Source organism: Scatophagus argus, chromosome 12, assembly GCF_020382885.2.
Source record: "Scatophagus argus isolate fScaArg1 chromosome 12, fScaArg1.pri, whole genome shotgun sequence".
Taxonomy (NCBI): Eukaryota; Metazoa; Chordata; class Actinopteri; family Scatophagidae; genus Scatophagus; species Scatophagus argus.
Genome location: NC_058504.1, coordinates 16,397,106 through 16,414,428, shown reverse-complemented (window position 1 = coordinate 16,414,428; position 17,323 = coordinate 16,397,106). Strand labels below are relative to the sequence as shown.

General features: G+C 39.5%; 2 protein-coding genes across 5 annotated transcripts in view; one reads left to right on the top strand and one right to left on the bottom strand.

The window, feature by feature from the left end:
- Positions 1 to 17,323, bottom strand: part of ctnna1 (catenin (cadherin-associated protein), alpha 1) — a 73,858-nt gene that overhangs the window by 24,475 nt on the left and 32,060 nt on the right. For all 4 annotated transcript variants that reach the window (XM_046406996.1, XM_046406995.1, XM_046406997.1 and 1 more), the window contains 5 exons: positions 8,617 to 8,697; positions 8,244 to 8,396; positions 3,003 to 3,095; positions 1,733 to 1,889; positions 148 to 348 (listed from right to left, as the gene is read on the bottom strand). In XM_046406996.1, the coding sequence (XP_046262952.1) occupies positions 148 to 348; positions 1,733 to 1,889; positions 3,003 to 3,095; positions 8,244 to 8,396; positions 8,617 to 8,697 (685 nt within the window). The remainder of the gene's footprint in view (positions 1 to 147; positions 349 to 1,732; positions 1,890 to 3,002; positions 3,096 to 8,243; positions 8,397 to 8,616; positions 8,698 to 17,323) is intronic.
- On the top strand, positions 13,259 to 16,311 carry lrrtm2 (leucine rich repeat transmembrane neuronal 2). Its single transcript, XM_046407018.1, has 4 exons — positions 13,259 to 13,286; positions 13,373 to 13,469; positions 13,900 to 13,952; positions 14,626 to 16,311. Exons 1-4 carry the CDS (start codon positions 13,259 to 13,261, stop codon positions 16,266 to 16,268), a joined length of 1,821 nt encoding a protein of 606 aa, XP_046262974.1. The 3' UTR covers positions 16,269 to 16,311.

Sequence of the window (17,323 nt, the reverse complement as noted above, 5' to 3'; positions counted from 1 at the left end):
AAATCTGATAAAGAAAATTTCATGACAGAATAGGTCTCCAGAGCACAGCACCTCTCTCAGCCACTGCTGAGATTTAACTACTGAGTGTAATCACCATAAGTGGAATAAATAAACATAACTATTCTTTAGCTCATGTTTCTGATGTACCTGTGTCAGTGAGGAGCTTGGTGGCCTCTAAGACCTTCTCTGTGTAGACTCCAGGTTCATAGTTATCCATTTCAGAAGTGACCACATGGACAACTCTGGCAGCACGGCCTCGAATAGCCCCAGCAGTGCGATCCAAACCATCAACATCTTTCTCCTGGAGAGCGATGACACACTTATTCACATCCTCCAGGATGTGGTTCTCTAGAGACACAAAACAACGATGCAGTTAGTGGTATATTCTTTGTGTGAGTTTAACACTTTGTTCCAAACATGCCATCAGCCTGCCTGGATGCAAAAAGCTTGATGTACAAGTTCAACTTGGAACAGTATTTCAGTTTTTCGTTGAGGACTTGCTTTGATGAAAGATAGAATATTATACGAGTAATAATGGCAAAGCACACATATTCAAGAAATTCTCAGTATTCATTTTGTGTTTGCATGGTCCCAAAATTAAGAGGGTCAAAAGGAATCTCACGTATAGGATGGGGAGGTCAGAAGACAAATTCTCTGAATGTTTATTAATGAAAAGCATGTAAAATGCAAATGCCCACTGTGCAAAATACAGTCTGTCCTTGGCTGGAGGTGATAAAAGTCACTCTGCTTAGTGCTTAACGAGAACTCGAGGGTATGCCTGACAAACCATTTGTGTGCTTCAACACACGCGACAGGATCTCAATTTCAGAAGTAACGTTGCTGATGCTTCAATAGTTTCCTCGCTACAGCAAAGTCAGACTCTCAATGGAAAATAATACCAATAATATGATAGATCTTTTACAGATGTTTTAATTCCCCTTAAGAGTAGCCTTAGGTGTTAGGCACAAATTTGTCAAAAATATGGATGGGCTTTTTAAGTAATTTAAATCTCTTTCATGATGAGTTGCCTAGTCTGAGATCATCTGTTTTCTGTCTTCCCTTGTCCTTGCTGTGAAAATAGTTAATCATCAAACTTGTTGTTCTATAATGCCCAAGTTTAACAAAGGACTGGACAATACGGAAAAAAAATTCCCATAATCCCATATTGATCAATATCGATATTTACCACAATATATAACTTTCAGTTTTAAGAATTTGCTGACAATAACTAATGTCAACAGCTTACTCAGCTGTGGAGGATAACACAAGTTCACTGTCAGCACTTCAGCATAAAGTATGGCTGTGTATCTTGTGCATCAAGAGGAAACAGCAAGTTCTTTTGGGCAGATTGGTAGAAGGCGTCACATTTCTGCAAGTTTGTGCTCTGCTTATTCAACAGGTCGTTGATACACTGATCATACTGTCTCCCTTTTGTTGTACTCATGGATAATGAGCAATGTCGGCACTGACTCCAGTAAAATCTGTCTATTTCATTATCTTTGCTTTGAGCTCAGCTCCGAATTAAGCTGCTGTTCACTGTGTGTGAGCATAACTCCACCCCTCCAGGCTGGCGACAGGCAGTGACACAGAATCAGAGAGGCAGCACACTGACTGGCTGTTGTCACATTCATTTGTGCTGTTTGATAGGCTGTAAGAGCTTTCCACATCTAGGAGAAACCTTCAAAGCTTAACATTGTTATCGACAAACTTTAATCAGTCACCAGACACTCACCAGACACACAAAGGAAGTCATCGATGGATGTTATGTCATCAACAGCATCAGTGAGGACACGGACTTGCTTCTCCCACTGCTCCTTGAACAAATCCATATTGTCCTGGGCCACCTTACTGTTGGGCTTGGCAGCAAGGGCTAACGCTGCATTAATCACCTGTAATCATCCAATTACAGCCATTAAAGCTCCATTACAGCATAGCCCTCAGCCACAACATTAGCATAGGTTCATTGTGCAAAGCCCCCCACACCCCCATTGCAATGTTGGGACTGCAGTATGAAGCCAATTCATTCCTGAGAGAGATTATAGACACAGAGTGTGTTGAAGGATTGAATGAAATAAAACTAATAGCTGCTTGTTTTTGGGCAAGAAACATCTGTGGATATCAAAGCTCAGGGTGAATGGGAATCATTAGATGAGATTAAAAGGAGCAGTGGCAGCAAAGCAGAAAGAGCTGCCAAGACTCAGAGGTACAAATGAGGGACTGGTAGTTAGAAGGGTAAGGGATGAAAGGATGGAATAAATAGTGGACAAACCAGTTGCAGTTCTGACATGGAAAATTATTCGTCAATACAAGTAAATCTGACATGGCAGATTTTTGGAGGTGAGGAATGTGTAATTACAGACCCAATGGTGTTCAGAGAGACAAGCCCAGGTAGAGAAGGGGGTAGTGGCACAGAAAGTGATTCAATCAATACACTCACATGCACAAAAAACAGTCTTACTGCAAATGATCATATTCAGGAAATACCTGCAGCCTTTCAGTTGTGCTTTTTTGTGTGTTTCAATTTTTTTTTCATCTGTTCATCTGCCTAACGTATTTTGTTTACAAAATTTCTGCCTTGCCAGCACTGTCCTGGAATTCAGTTCCATGCAGTATTACTTTTGTCATGGTTGTATATTCCAACAAAAAACAGTGTCTGCAGGGGATAAATCAGTGGGGGATCATGTCATCAACACTGAGCTAGCAAGGCAGGTTTGTGTTTATATGTGTGGTATTTATTCAGTTCTCTAGAAAGCATAAGCATTAGTCCAGTTTTGCTGGCTGATAACCCAGTTGAGGTGTGCAGAAATATGAATATTGTCCCAGTCTCCTTATAAAATATCTGCACGTATATAGGAAAAAAAAATAGAGCTGCAATTTTTATTAGAATTTCTAATTATCGAAGCCCATTTCTGGTGCTAGTCTTAATAAATAATGTGGCCCCCACTCAAAGAGGTGCACAATCAATGAGATGGGTGAAATCTGGGGCCAAAACAGCCAGGTACCTGGGGGCAAAGGCTTTCCAGCTGAGATGCTGCCATGCGAACCAGCTTTACTCCTTCTTCATTGTTGGAGATGGAGCATGCCAGGTTGGCCACCTAAGCAAGAAACAAATATATCAAGTTTTTAGCTACAGATGGGGACTTAGACACAGTATTATTTTGAGTGAAACAAAGAAAGAGCAATACAAAGATACATAATTAAACTTGGATAAGTTCATTATCGTATCAGAAATGGAGCAGAGCTGCAATACAAGTAATCCCTGTGGAATACAAAACCCACTGCTGAGGATTAATTTATAAAGCTACTGAAATGATACAATATGATGGCACAGAGAGGGAAAAAATGAGAAGCAGGAGAGAAAACAAAAGCTAAGCTCTGAATAGTTAAAATGAAAGTTTGTATTTCGACGTAGCTTGTACCTGGAAACTCAAGGATGTGATAATTCTCAGTGAACGTAACACAAGATTGTCAAACTGCCATTACACTCCAGGAATCAGAGAGGCAAATATTCCTGACATTTTCAGGACTGGAGTGTTGAGCTAAGCAAGTCTAGATTCCTGCTGTCAACATTTATGTCTTGCAAGCATATTTTCTTGTACTGACCAACAAATCAAGTTCTTCCACAACTGTATCTGAATATTCTTGCAGCTTCCAGATTAATACTATGCATCTACTCATATTCACAAAAATATAGGTCAGAGGCTTTGAAGATTCACATTTGTTAGTTGGAATGAGCTGGTAGCAGTGCTGAAACAGAATGCCTGGGATGTGAGGAACTGCGCCAAAATGGGATTATACAATGGACAGAAAATGTGCTGAAGCATAATCAGTTACAAAGACAAAAAAACAACTCTTAATTGCACTGTAGCGGGAACAAGGGCTGATGTTTTTTAAGTAATCTGGGTCCTATTTTCATAATTTTAGCTATCACTATTATATTTTATTCAATAAAGTAATTGGTCAATAACGTTTTAGTAATATCCAAAACTGAGGGCAACAGAAGTGTGAGTTATGATCATAAACTGCACCTAAAACAATAAATGCATTCACAATGATTTAAGTCAGATTAGACTAAGCTAAAGCAGAATGATGCATTTGAAAAATTAATGATTATAATGGACAGCTTGGGTATTCATTTTAATATTATTCTAGATGATTTTCTCTTCAAAATAATAATGGAAAACAGGTTCTGTGATCTCAAGATTTAAGATAAAATAAAAAAGATAAAAATGTCATTACCACAGCATAAACATGCGGAGCAAATATGCAAAAATAATACTCAGACATAAAAAAAAAACACACAGAAATAAAAGTAGAATACAATCATTTGCAAACAAACTGTGTTTAACAATAACAGTTTTAACTCTAGCAACGTCCAAAATAGTGTTTCACAAAGTGGTGAGCTTGGCCTAATCCTTGCTTGTGAACGACTGAGCGCAGAGGATGCCCTTCTCATACAACAAACTGTTCACCTGCAGAAAGTCCCAAACACGTTTTGAGTATCCTATAACCTTGTTAATTATTTGTTGCTAGATGACAAATAATCATGTTTTTCTTATCAGGTAACTTAGATCTACATGCCAAGAATTCCAAAAAATGAGTGTAGAAATTGTAATAATGACTGAGAATTAAGTAACAACAGTCAGACATCATCTGGTGATACTTTATGCTTTCTGCTTGCTTCATTAACAAATGAAAAAAGACCCTGCCAATTCTGGACAACATCATAACAAGCAGCACAGGTAATATACTCACTCAGCTCAAAAATGCCTATCAAACCACTCTTTTCACTATTAGACCACACTGAAGAAGCAGATCTATTACATATCTAAAAATGAGCTGTCGCTGTGCCCCCACAGAGGTTCAAGCTAAGCCCCCAGTGTCCTCCTGTCCTCGCCCTGGGGCAAACAGGTTGAACATTATTGTATTTGTACTGTTTTCAGTTGAGTGTTTGTCAAAATGGATTAGCATATTATCACATTGTGTGTTATGTTTGTTTCATATAATGTGCTAAAATTCTGGAATAAGGGCTATACAAGAGGACGCCCACCTCCACCAGAAAATTCCTGAGTAATTTTGCTGATGAGAAGCACTTATTCCACTGCACTGGGGAAGCACTGAAACATTGATATATACACATCATACATCACTATGCAAACACATGTAGGGAGCACAGGGAGAGCATTCAGTAGCCCAAGAGGAGGGGTGAGAGAGGGTACATGAAGGAAAAACTGGCACTTTATGGAGAGACCAGTATTTTTACTTTCATGATCTTTTACACAAGCTTCCTCTTACTCTCTCCATGATACCACTGGGAAAACAGCCTTTTCAGCATAAAGGGACTGTGGTGGAAGCCAAACAAGGAACTCGACTAGTAAGTCAACTGAAGTTATTCCACTTGCCAAGCTGTATCATAAAGTTCACTAAGTGGGTGCAAATACCAAATTGCACAGGTTTGAATTCTTACTTTCTTTCCACAGAAAAACACAACAACAACGCCATCAGGCTACAAAATTATAAAAACCTATAAAGCTCCACAAATATTCAATTTATTTGTCAAAAAACAAATCACTTGAAATGAGTAAGGAGTGGTAATTCAGTTATACTTCCGAGGCAGATACAAGAAGGAAGAACAACCCCATAAACTTTAACACAGTGTACAGTTCTACTGCACCCTCTCTCTTTACGTACCATTTAATGTACACAGGTTGGTAGAAATGCCATGTGAGTGAATCTATATATAACACAGATACCATATAGATACTATGTAGATTAAAATAGATGACAAACCGGGCTTGCTGTGATAAGAAACATCTACCCCTACGCTCTCATTATTCCACATTATTCAAGAATAGCATGTGTAACAGATATCACGCAAATATCACATTTATTCTAAACTGACTTTTAAATGCTATGATGTCTCGCAGAGTTACAGTGGGGGAAAAAAGGTGGCCACCAGATTGTAAATATTTATTTGTGGTGCCAGGGGAAAGGAGGGGAGCACAAGAGGGGAGAAGAGGGAACGTGTTCTGCAAACTAAACTGTATTATCACAATTTTATTAAATAAAACAGAGGTAAAAATCTTGAAAATGGCTGGAAAATTGTACAAACTTTGCTCATAAATTTGTAACCATTCATCTTATCATAATTTCTTGTCTTTTAACAGAAAAATTCTTCCACGATTTTGCTAATACATTTAAAATGCAAAATGCAATAAAAAAAATACAAAATCCCCAAGTAAACTCTGGCAATTTCCATCACTGATCACATTAATGCTAAATGGACTTGCATTTAAGTAGCACTTTTCTCATCTACCAACTCCTCTAAGCACTTTACAACACTTGCCACTTTCACCCAATCACACACACACACACTCACACTGATGGCAGAGGCTGCCACTCAAGGTGCTGACCTGCTCATCAGGAGCGATAGTGCTTTCTATCCCAAGTGCTTCATGATATTTCTATGTTAAGCCATTCACACATACATTCACACAACGATGGAACAACCATCAGGGGCAATTTGGGGTTCAGTATCTTGCCCGAGAACACTTAGCCATGCAGCCAGAGCCGGTGTTCAAACCACTGACCTTCTGATTAGTCTGCTGTAATCCCTGAGCCACAGCAACCACAAACACGTTCTGTCAAACAAGGTTACTTAAAAGTGCATACGAATGAATGTAGGGCGGCCACAATGTTGCTTTCAAACAAATGTGTGTGAGCTAATGCACCATTTGCCTTACGGCAACCTACACTTGCACAGCTCGTGATGTCATACAAACGGCCTGTGATTGGTGGCACTTTATGGTTTCTATTTCTATTTCTAAATAGGGAACAACATATTCATTTTTATGTGATAAGGAACCCTTAGGAACATTTTATTACTTCTCACTTTGGATATCTGACATGCTCAATGTTAGAAACAACAAAATATAAACTCTAAGTTATTATACAGAATCAGTTACTGATCATATGGTGAGCTTGAAATCTGTATCTGAAACCATATAACAGGATTTTCGTGGAAAAAAAAAACAACAAACAAACATGCATTTATCACTTCACTGATAATGTCATCACAACAAATCAACTCATGCAGACACATCTTTGCCTCAATTCACTACAGCAAGAATAAGCAACTGTCTGTCTGCATCTGCTCCTGCCTCTATATTGCCTTTGGATGTAATTATGCTGCCTCTAGAATTCACTTTGCTTCTGAACATACCTCAACACTAAATCAGCTGTCTACATGCATGTTCTACATGTGTACACTGTCATTATCCTCAAATGTCATTAGACTGTGATCAGTAATTTCATATATATGAGTGATGCCTTAGTGGAACACAGGAATCTGTGATTTGACTATTGGGCTAGCCCCTGAGAATTTTTATCTATGGGGAACACATTCAAACTTCAAAAAAAAAAATGCAGATCCCTACAATGTTCTTAAATTCCCTTCAGTACACCGTTTGCACTCCAATGTGTGTTACTGTATCATAATATAGATGTTTGCAGTTCTGACCAAAACCTCTTATGTGGGTGGGATTTGTCAGGGGCGTGTCCCCATTGTTTTGGAGTGACAGCTCAGTGACCTAGACTTTATTTAGCACTCAGCATTCAATGCCTGCTAGCCAACTCAAGTATGGCTAATAGTATTAGTAGTACGTCAATCTCTTGTGGCAAGAACAATATTTTTCCAGTGGCAGCACTTATCCTTGAATTGAAGTGTTTGTACTTCTTTGGTGCTGCTAAAAATTTCATTTGTTGCCATAACCACACAGAACAATGTTCTGTTTGTCTGCTCACTATAACATCCCTGCATCAGATTACAATCTTAAACTACCGGTAAAAAAAAAAGGCTGTTGGAAAGTCGAGTCTTTGTGTGTGCGTCAGAGAAAGAGAGAGAGAGAGAGCGCGAGAGAGAGACATACAGAGTGAAAGACAAATACAGGGACACAGAAAATAATTTCAATGTTTATGACTTTGTTTTCATTAGGGGAAAAAAATCCCAGATTGCTGTTTTCTGATGCACTGTAATCCCTAAATTGTATCACAGGGAAATCTCATCTCTGCGAACAGAGCCAAAGATATTGAACAGAGAAAATGGATGAACACATGGATGAACATGGGCTTATGTTTAAGCTAAGCTAACTAGTTTATAACCAATGGAGAAGGGAAAAACTGAATGTTCTATATTTGGGTCACAGACAGTTTTGACTGTGGAAGCATTCAAAGCCCTACATTACCTCAATCAGCTTGTTGGCGTGCTCACGGAACACCTGTGCATATTCCTTGACTTCTTTCTCGTTGCCATTCTTGGCAGCTTCAATCAGGACCAAGAGGGGAACATTGGTCTCCAGGAAAGAGTCAGAGACGTGGTCCATTACAGCTTTACGCAGCTGTGAAGTAAAAAATGTAAAAAAAAAAAAAAAACAAGAAAAAAAGAAGAAGAACAAATAAAGGGCACGATTAAAATAATACACCATCTTGTGCATATGCACTGACACCTTCAGTACATCTAGCTGGCCCAACCTGACACACACCAGTTCCCTAAACTCAGAACTTATGTGCAAGATGGAAACACAATGAAAAAAACTTGAGATGACAAAAAAAACAAACCTGTCTGCGAAGGTCTCTGGTCTTCTTAGTCATCCTGTCGATGGCTGTGTTCAGAGCATCACTCCTATCCTTCCTTCCCGCCTGAAACATGAAAATGGGACATGAAGTAGTGAATATTATGGTGCAGTGACATAATATGTGTTACTGATGCTCATATAACATACATTCCTATGGGCAAGATATGAAATTAAGATCCACCTTGTGCCAAATGTGTACTGATTTGCCATTTGGGGAGTAAATGTCACATTTGCTATCTACTACTTTGACAGGTGAATGCTTGTACCAAAACAGTCATGGAACAAAATGTTGCTACCGCATTTTGGTATCAGTAGAAGACACACCGTTTCAGGCTACTGTCTGTGTCTGAGTTTACAATCACAGGGCCAGAGACTTGATGGTGCTTTTAGGTGCAACTCCTAAACTCGAAGATCTATATAACTTTGTATAGCAAAGCAAGTGGGTGCCGAGGGACATCGTTTTGCATTTAGTGCACCTCATAAACTCAGGAATCAATAAACTACTCAAAATGCATGAGGGTTGTTCAAAACAGGAAAGTCTCTTGTTTTTGTTTATTGTTGCTTCACAATAGCATATTTAAGAATTAGGTGCTAAAATCAGAATAGTCTATTCACTTCTGCATCAAAAAATTAAAAAAAATTAGCCCACATGCATTTGCTTCCTCTTTCTTGCCTTTTCTATCTCTAACTTTTTTAGGTTTATAAGATAGCTGGACAACCTAAAATGTTTTAACATCATGAACCAGTCCCTCGGGTTTTTGTTGTGTTTGCTGTCTAAAATTATAGAATTGTCCGTTCTTTTTCTTAAAACAATTGCAATTTGTGACTTGTGCTATTGCGCAAGAGCTTATAGTCAAATTAGGAAACTCTAAGTCAGCTGTAAAATAATTCAAGAACTTTCTGCATGAGATCAACATATTACAATGTTTCGCATACATTGATTAATTTGTAGAAGCCCGCCACAATATCAACACCGACCGCCACATGCTGAGTTTCTTTTCTTTAATGCTAGGCTATTTAAAAACACATCGCATTTATTGATCCACAGCTGCATTTCCTTGACATGCATGCTCTCTCACGCACACACACACAATCACATGTGAATTGTTCCTCTTTGTGCACACAGTATCTGTCTGAGGAAGCGTGATATTTGGCGTGGAGACGAAGAGAAGACGAGAAGACAGCTGGCAAGATCTGGAGTCCACACAGGTTATTCTATGTTCTGAACACAATAGTGCTAGGGTTAATGTCGGAGAATCCCTAAGTAGGCTCAGCAAATAAACAACTGGAAACGCAGCTAGCATAAGTTTAACACTGTATTATGTAGTTAGACGCTTGTTGATAATCATATGAGAATGTTTGGGTTGTTGGTCATGAATGTGTCTGAGCAATCCCAAGAAAGTCATGTAATTGATTTGACACAAAATTAAAACTATTCACTCATTCATTAATCATTCATTCCATTGAAATACTTCGAATGGCAGTAAAAGTGATATTCACATTTCGTGCGGCTGGTACTGCAGATATGCAGTCTGATGCATTTCTCATCCTCTACTGTAAACCATTGTGCTCTCGATAGACCAGCTGTCAAAGGTGCCCCACTGCCCTCTACTAAAACACTGGAATTATTTCCAACTCAATCAATCAGAATCAGAATTCCTTTATTAATCCCTGGAGGGAAATTCTTGTTTTTTTTTTTTTGTTTTTTTTTTTGTTTTTTTTTTCAGAATCAGACTCACTGAGAGTGAATCAGAGCACACAAACAAACAAACAGTACTCAAGTTTCAACTGATAATATACACGTTCATAGTATGCATCAATAAAAAGAGCAGCTGCTTTGGGTTAAAAACAGCTGATCTGCATCTATAACAGTGCTATAATTCATAAGCACCACACCCTCTTAACTGCTGCTGTTGCAAACTGTACTCAAATCTGAAATTGCATCCATGCAGGAATCAAAAGAAGTCACCCTGTCAGTCTTGCTGTCAGAAAAGTTCTCATGAAAATTCTTGAGTTATGACTAAAAGCATGTTTCATAAGGTCACAGTGACCTTGAAATTGACCACCAAAATCTAATAATTGATCCAGAACTCCAAGTGAACCTTTGTGCCAAATTTGAAAAACGTTCCCTCAAAGTTTTCCTGAGACATCATCGTTACACAAATGGGAAGGTCAAATGGACAGACCAAAAACATAATGTCTGTAAAAGCAGAGGTCAAAGGATGAAAATGCAATAGAACACTGAAAACAATATTTTAACCTCTTCCCCAGAGGTATGTTTTTTCCTCATCTTGACTGAGAAATTTTCATTAAAATTTTACAATTATATGACTAACTGTGTAAATTATGTAGAGTAATATTGCAACACCATTGACAGCAGTCACACAGCTAAGAGCTACACAGCAGTCAAAGCCCTAACCACCAGTCCCCACAGAGAGCAGAGAGATGTTCAGTCACATTCTGCAAACTGCTCAAGCAAAAACGTAGAGAATCTAAAACTTTCAGGAAGGATGGAGAGAGAGTGGAGTGAGAGAGACGATAAAGAACATATACTGTAGAATAATAAAATTAGAATAAAATTAAATGAACATGAAAAGGGAAAGAACCAGTTGGACTCTAACACTATTCATGCCCCTTAGAATGTTCAAATCAAGTGCAACCACAACACTGTGGATGGTGGTGGCATTGACCTGCCCCATCCCCCACTGCCCTTCCCCCCCCCCAGGGGGGCTGTGGACATAGTTAGGGGCCGGGGAGCTCCAACGAGGCTAATCCCCTGTGATTTTGCGCCGGCTGGATGCAGTCCTGTGGTAGGGTTTTAGTCTGCTCTGCCGCTACTCTTTCAATCCTATTTCACTCATGCCTAGCCTATATTTCATTTCCATGCCAGAGGGTTCTAAAGCACTTCTTCAGGTGCTTATTATAGAGGCAGTTTCTCTGCAGCATCTTTTATAATACTCATGTGAATCTTTATCCATCTCCTTTAGGACAGATTTAGGAACATCCTGTTTCTACAAAACCAGTAGTCCGCTGGATTACAGAAAAATTCAATGGAAATAAATTATGCTCCAAACGTCAAACAATCACAGATTTCTACAATGTTTTTTTCACTAAGTTAACTTCATTGGACATCCATTTATAATTTAACTTCTTTTTCCTTTTAAAAATACTTTAAAAGTATATTGGATTCAGAGTAGAAAACTAGTACACATCAAACATATAGGGAATATCCACCATGCCCCATGAGATTTAAGCATTTTTTCCACATTTTCTGCTCTCACATTCTACAGAAGAGTCCCAGTGGGAGATGTAGCCTAACACAATAAATCTGGAGAATGACAGCAGCATGCTGGTCAAATGACCTGGAAAGTCCCTGCCAGATGCATGCAAGACCCTCAGAATTATGTCATAAAAATAAATAATGAGTATACATTTAGTAATACTCTGCAAGATTTCAGTAATAATTTTATTACAGAAATACTAAATTTCTTTCAGTTACTCTTCTACAATAATCTACAGCCAGAACAAAGTGGAGAGTGGACTGAATTTCCTTGCGTCATTAGGTACAACTGTTTGCAACAAGGTGCAACAAGAGCTGAAAATCCATATCAAATGACATCACTGCAATAAATATAATCTGCATAAGGCAGTGTGTGGCAAGCGCCAGCAATCTGAGGTCATGTTTAAGTAAAAGAACCTTGAGTGAAATCACAGGTTGGCAGGGGTAGAGTCACAAAGATCAAGACAACAGCATCTATGTTTCATGTTGCCTCTCATATCGTGTTTTTTGGCTGCTTCAAGTTCAGTTCATTAAAACTACCCTCCCATCTATCTCCACCCACATTAAATAATTAAAAAGGGGGGGGGGGGGGGGATCAGCTTTTTCATGCACTGAGCAACAGACATCACATTCTCACACACACTTGAAACAGACCTGAAAGATAGTACTGATGTGTCAACAAAACCACAAATCCAGCCCATTTGCTTAATGTGAAAAAAATAAATAAATAAATAAAAATCACGTTAACAGCATTTAGTAACTCTAATATTAACTTGTGGTTCATATGATCAAGCAAGTATTCAGCCTTGTCAATTACATGTTAAAAGACAGCCTAATTTAACTTCAGAGCAGCTGGCCATACATCACAAGCATGTGCTCAAAAATTAAAGCACTGCACTCAGGGTACGTAAATTATGAATATAGGCCAGACACCCTATGCAACCATTGCTGGCACACTTGCTCCAGTACAGACATATGGCAATACAGCACACGCTGGATCACCTTTGATGATGTTTATGTTGTCTAGAGTCATGAACTATATTTTGCTTTGTTATTTTCTTATGTCTTTGATATACATTTACACATAACGCATGCAGAACAGCGGCAAAGCGAGGATGAGATTTACAGCTGTGGTTAATTTCAACAGCAAGCTGCCGCAACACGTTCACGATATCAATATTCTGATGGTGACGAGCAAGTGGGAGGGAAAGAGGGATGCAAGAGGGAGGTGGAGGAAGACTGAGGTGCACAAGCAGTGTGTATGAGGCAGAGAGAAGTGACTGAGCAAAAGAGTGAGAGGGTGTTTGTGAGTGTGGGAGAGAAAAGAGAGAGAGAAACAGTAGTGATGATCGACGCCAGGCTGCCACCACTCTGTAGCAGTGAGTGGCTGCAGCAAAAAGCACAGAATAACATCCCTGACTCCCTGCTCTGCTTTTTTTTCTCTCTCCCTGCGTCTCAGCTAGCAGACGAGGGCTCCGCTCACAGCTCTGCAGAGGCTATGCTGAGACTGAGCCGGTGTTGGACGCAGGATCTCTGGCTGCCATCAACAAGTTAAGGTTGGAAGACCACAGCCATGAAAGAGGAACGCTTGATCATCAATTAACCATCTGAGCTGACATCATTGCAGTCAAAGGGAAACACAAGGGTATAAAAAAAGAAAAGGAAAAAAGAAGAGGAGGAGGGGGGGTGTCTGTCCACCGGAGTCGCTCTGGATGCAACTGATCAACTTAAAAAAAATCTATAGAAATATTCATTTCAAGGATTCGTGGGATGAAGGAAAACAATCATCACTTTCTTTGAGATTGGATTCTAAAAGACTGTAAGCAAAACAACAGGAATAAAAATCATCTTATGACATGGAATTTCTTATTTTGTTTCATTTGGGTGGGCTCAGAATTGCTTTATTTCCAAAGAGGCTGATTCCTTTTGTGCTTGCTCAAAAGGGTTTTTTCCCTTTGGATTTTTCTTCCATCTGGTTGCTCAAAGAGTCTGCGGAAAAGGACAGTTGAATGCAGCCTCCGATGTGCACAAAAGAATGGGTAAGTTAGACCCTTTATATGGCAGGTCTGGGCATGAATAGGGAATACAAGTAAGAGCGACGGAGGCTAGAGACTAAAAGCTCTTCAGCCTAGTCTATTTACTGCAATTGCCCTTCATTTTTCCTTCTACACCATGCGACACACGCACAGGGAATATATACATTTGAAATACCATTTGAGTTCGATTGCAGACCTCTTAAGTGATGACGAAGACTTAAGGAACAAAAACTCACTGTCACAAAAAACAACAACCAAGCATTCAAAAGACAACATCATATTTGAGCTGTACAAAAATGAAAAATCATATAGCAATAATAACAAATGAACGACAATAATCAGCAGAAAATTGAGTTTAAGGCTAATTATGGAGCACAAAACAAGAATAAAAAAGGATAAATATAACTAGCAACTGAAAACAAAGTCAAGCACATGTATATAACAGATCAGTAGTTGCCTAAGTAAAGGTCATCTCCATTAAACCTAAGGTCAAAGAAATTTTGTTTATGTATATTGTGAAAGTTGACAATGTAAAATATCTCAAGTGGGGTATGCATGGGAAAGAACAAGAGGACACATAAAAAGCACAATCGTCATCATGAATTAGTAATAAATACTCTGCAGAGATAAGCTTTCCCGCCCCACAGTTCATTTTCTTATCTTTGAACCCACCCAGGTTTCCATTCAAGGTGGCCATTGGTGGGACCTGCACCAGTGGCTCTGTGTCTGTGTGTGATCAGCATGCTCCTGGTGTGCCTCCTGCCTCCTGCATCATGCACAACTTGCCCTCAAAAATGCCGCTGTGAGGACCTGCAATTCTACTGTGACACCCAGGGGCTCCAGGCCCCCCCAGATGGCGTGGACAAGGGGGCCCTTGGGTTATCACTACGCCACAACAGCATCACTGAGCTCAGCCCTGATCAATTCTATGGCTTCAGCCAGCTCACCTGGTTACATCTAGACCACAACCAGATTACTACAGTACAAGAAGATGCCTTTCAAGGGCTCTACAAGCTTAAGGATCTCAATCTGAGTTCCAATCGTATCACCAAGTTGCCCAACACAACCTTCATTCACCTCATCAACCTCCAGATACTGGACTTGTCTTTCAATCAGATGACTGCATTGGAACCAGAGCTGTTTCATGGACTGAGGAAGCTCCAAATACTCCACCTTCGGTCAAATTTACTACGCACCACACCTGTTCGGGCATTCTGGGACTGTCGCAGCCTGGAATATCTGGGCCTAAGCAGCAACCGCCTACGGAGTCTGGCCCGAAATGGATTTGCTGGGCTCATTAAGCTTAAAGAGCTCCACTTGGAGCACAATCAGCTGACCAAGATCAACTTGGCCCATTTCCCTCGCCTTGTTGCCCTCCAGTTCCTATATCTTCAATGGAATAAGATCAGCAACTTAACATGTGGCATGGAGTGGACCTGGACAACTTTAGAGAAGCTGGACCTCACAGGAAATGAAATTCGTGTGCTGACACCTGATGTGTTTCAAACACTGCCAAATTTAAAGATTTTGCTGCTGGATAACAACAAACTAAGCAGTCTGGATCCCCAAGTCATGGATATGTGGCAGTCTCTGGGTACCATTGGGCTGTCTAGCAACCTTTGGGAATGTACCAAAAGGATTTGCTCTCTGGCCAATTGGCTAAGCACGTTTAAGGGAAGGTGGGAACATTCCATTCTCTGCCATAGTCCTGACTATGCCCAAGGTGAGGAGATACTTGATGCTGTTTATGGATTCCAGCTTTGCCAGAATTTTTCAGCGCCAGTTGTTCAGACCATTAGTACAACCACAGACGCTACTATAGCTGCAGAGATCACAAGCTCCTTGTTTGGAATTATGCAGCCAACCCCCACGCAGGACTATGCAGAGGATTTTGGGAGCTTTACCACACTCACTACAACAACAACCACAACACAAACACCACGCACTGCTCAAACAACTACTGCTACATCGGAAGAGGCAGCTGTAACAGATGACTTCACGGCAATGGACAACACTGTTATGACTCATAGGGTAATTATTGGAACTATGGCCCTTCTATTTTCATTCTTTTTCATCATTTTCGTTGTGTATATCTCACGGAAGTGCTGCCCTCCCACCCTGCGCCGGATACGTCACTGTTCGGCGATTCAGAACCGCAGACAGATGAGGACCCAGCAGCGGCAGCCTATGGCAGATCTAGCTACACAGGTACCCTATAATGAGTATGAGCCCAGCCACGAAGAAGGGGCACTCGTGATCATCAATGGCTATGGGCAGTGCAAGTGTCAGCAACTGCCTTACAAAGAGTGTGAAGTATGAACTCTTATTTATTCCTAGAGTATATGGTTTGCCATTTGACCATTTCAAAAGATACAGGGTTTGCTTTTATGATTTTTTTTCCAGTTTATGTAAAATAATTTCTACAAGTGAGATTTGAGAACATGTGAGAAATTATGACTGCTACAATGACAGAGGCTAGACATGACAGTTTAAGGATAATGTAGAGATAGTCACAAATTTATTTTTCTATGAATGCAAGGTTGTTCATATCAGGCAGGGGCAATCATTTTAAACAAGAAAATTGTAAACTGTGAGATTTGTCTCCACACTGTCTCTATATTCTGCAGCACACAGAAAATACTTAGCCAAATGGCCCTCTGCTAACAGAATAGATTAAGTGGAGAAATGTGATTTACATCTTGTTTCTTTGAAAAAGTAAATACCTGAAATCATGTTTATAACTGTGCCACAGGCATTGTAAGCCAATCACTGAATCACTCGGGCAAATGAATTGGATCAGCTAACAGAACGTTTTTGTTGATGATGATAAATGAAAGGCCACCAACAAAAATCTAATTCCAAATTATAACTTAAAAATAAATGTCATTATTGTTATTATGATGCAAATAAAAAAGAGAAAAACACTGGAATTCTATTTAGTACACACTAACAATATTACTTTTACCAAATCAGGTAGTCAAATAATCATTAGTCAACTAGGAACAATTATAAACTTCCATTAAATCCAAAGGCTCTCTGTGTTTCCCAATTACAGAATTTATTTGGGCCATCCACACCAAAAAAATAGGTGCCCTTCGTTATTTTTTGGAAATATGGGTTTCTTCCAAAATTCTCTTCTGTGTGAAAATGCAACTAAAACCATCTTCTGACTGCCAAAATTGTGTATTTGTGTTCATTTCTATATATATATATGAACAATTACTTCTTTAATCAGATCTTAGGTCATAAATGGAATGCTGTTTTGTAGCTGACTCTCAAGATGGGGCTCCCAACAATGAGGGGTAACCGCCACAAATAAATTCTCAATATATGGGAAACACTAAGTATTGTTCATCTGTGGTAAATCTCCAATA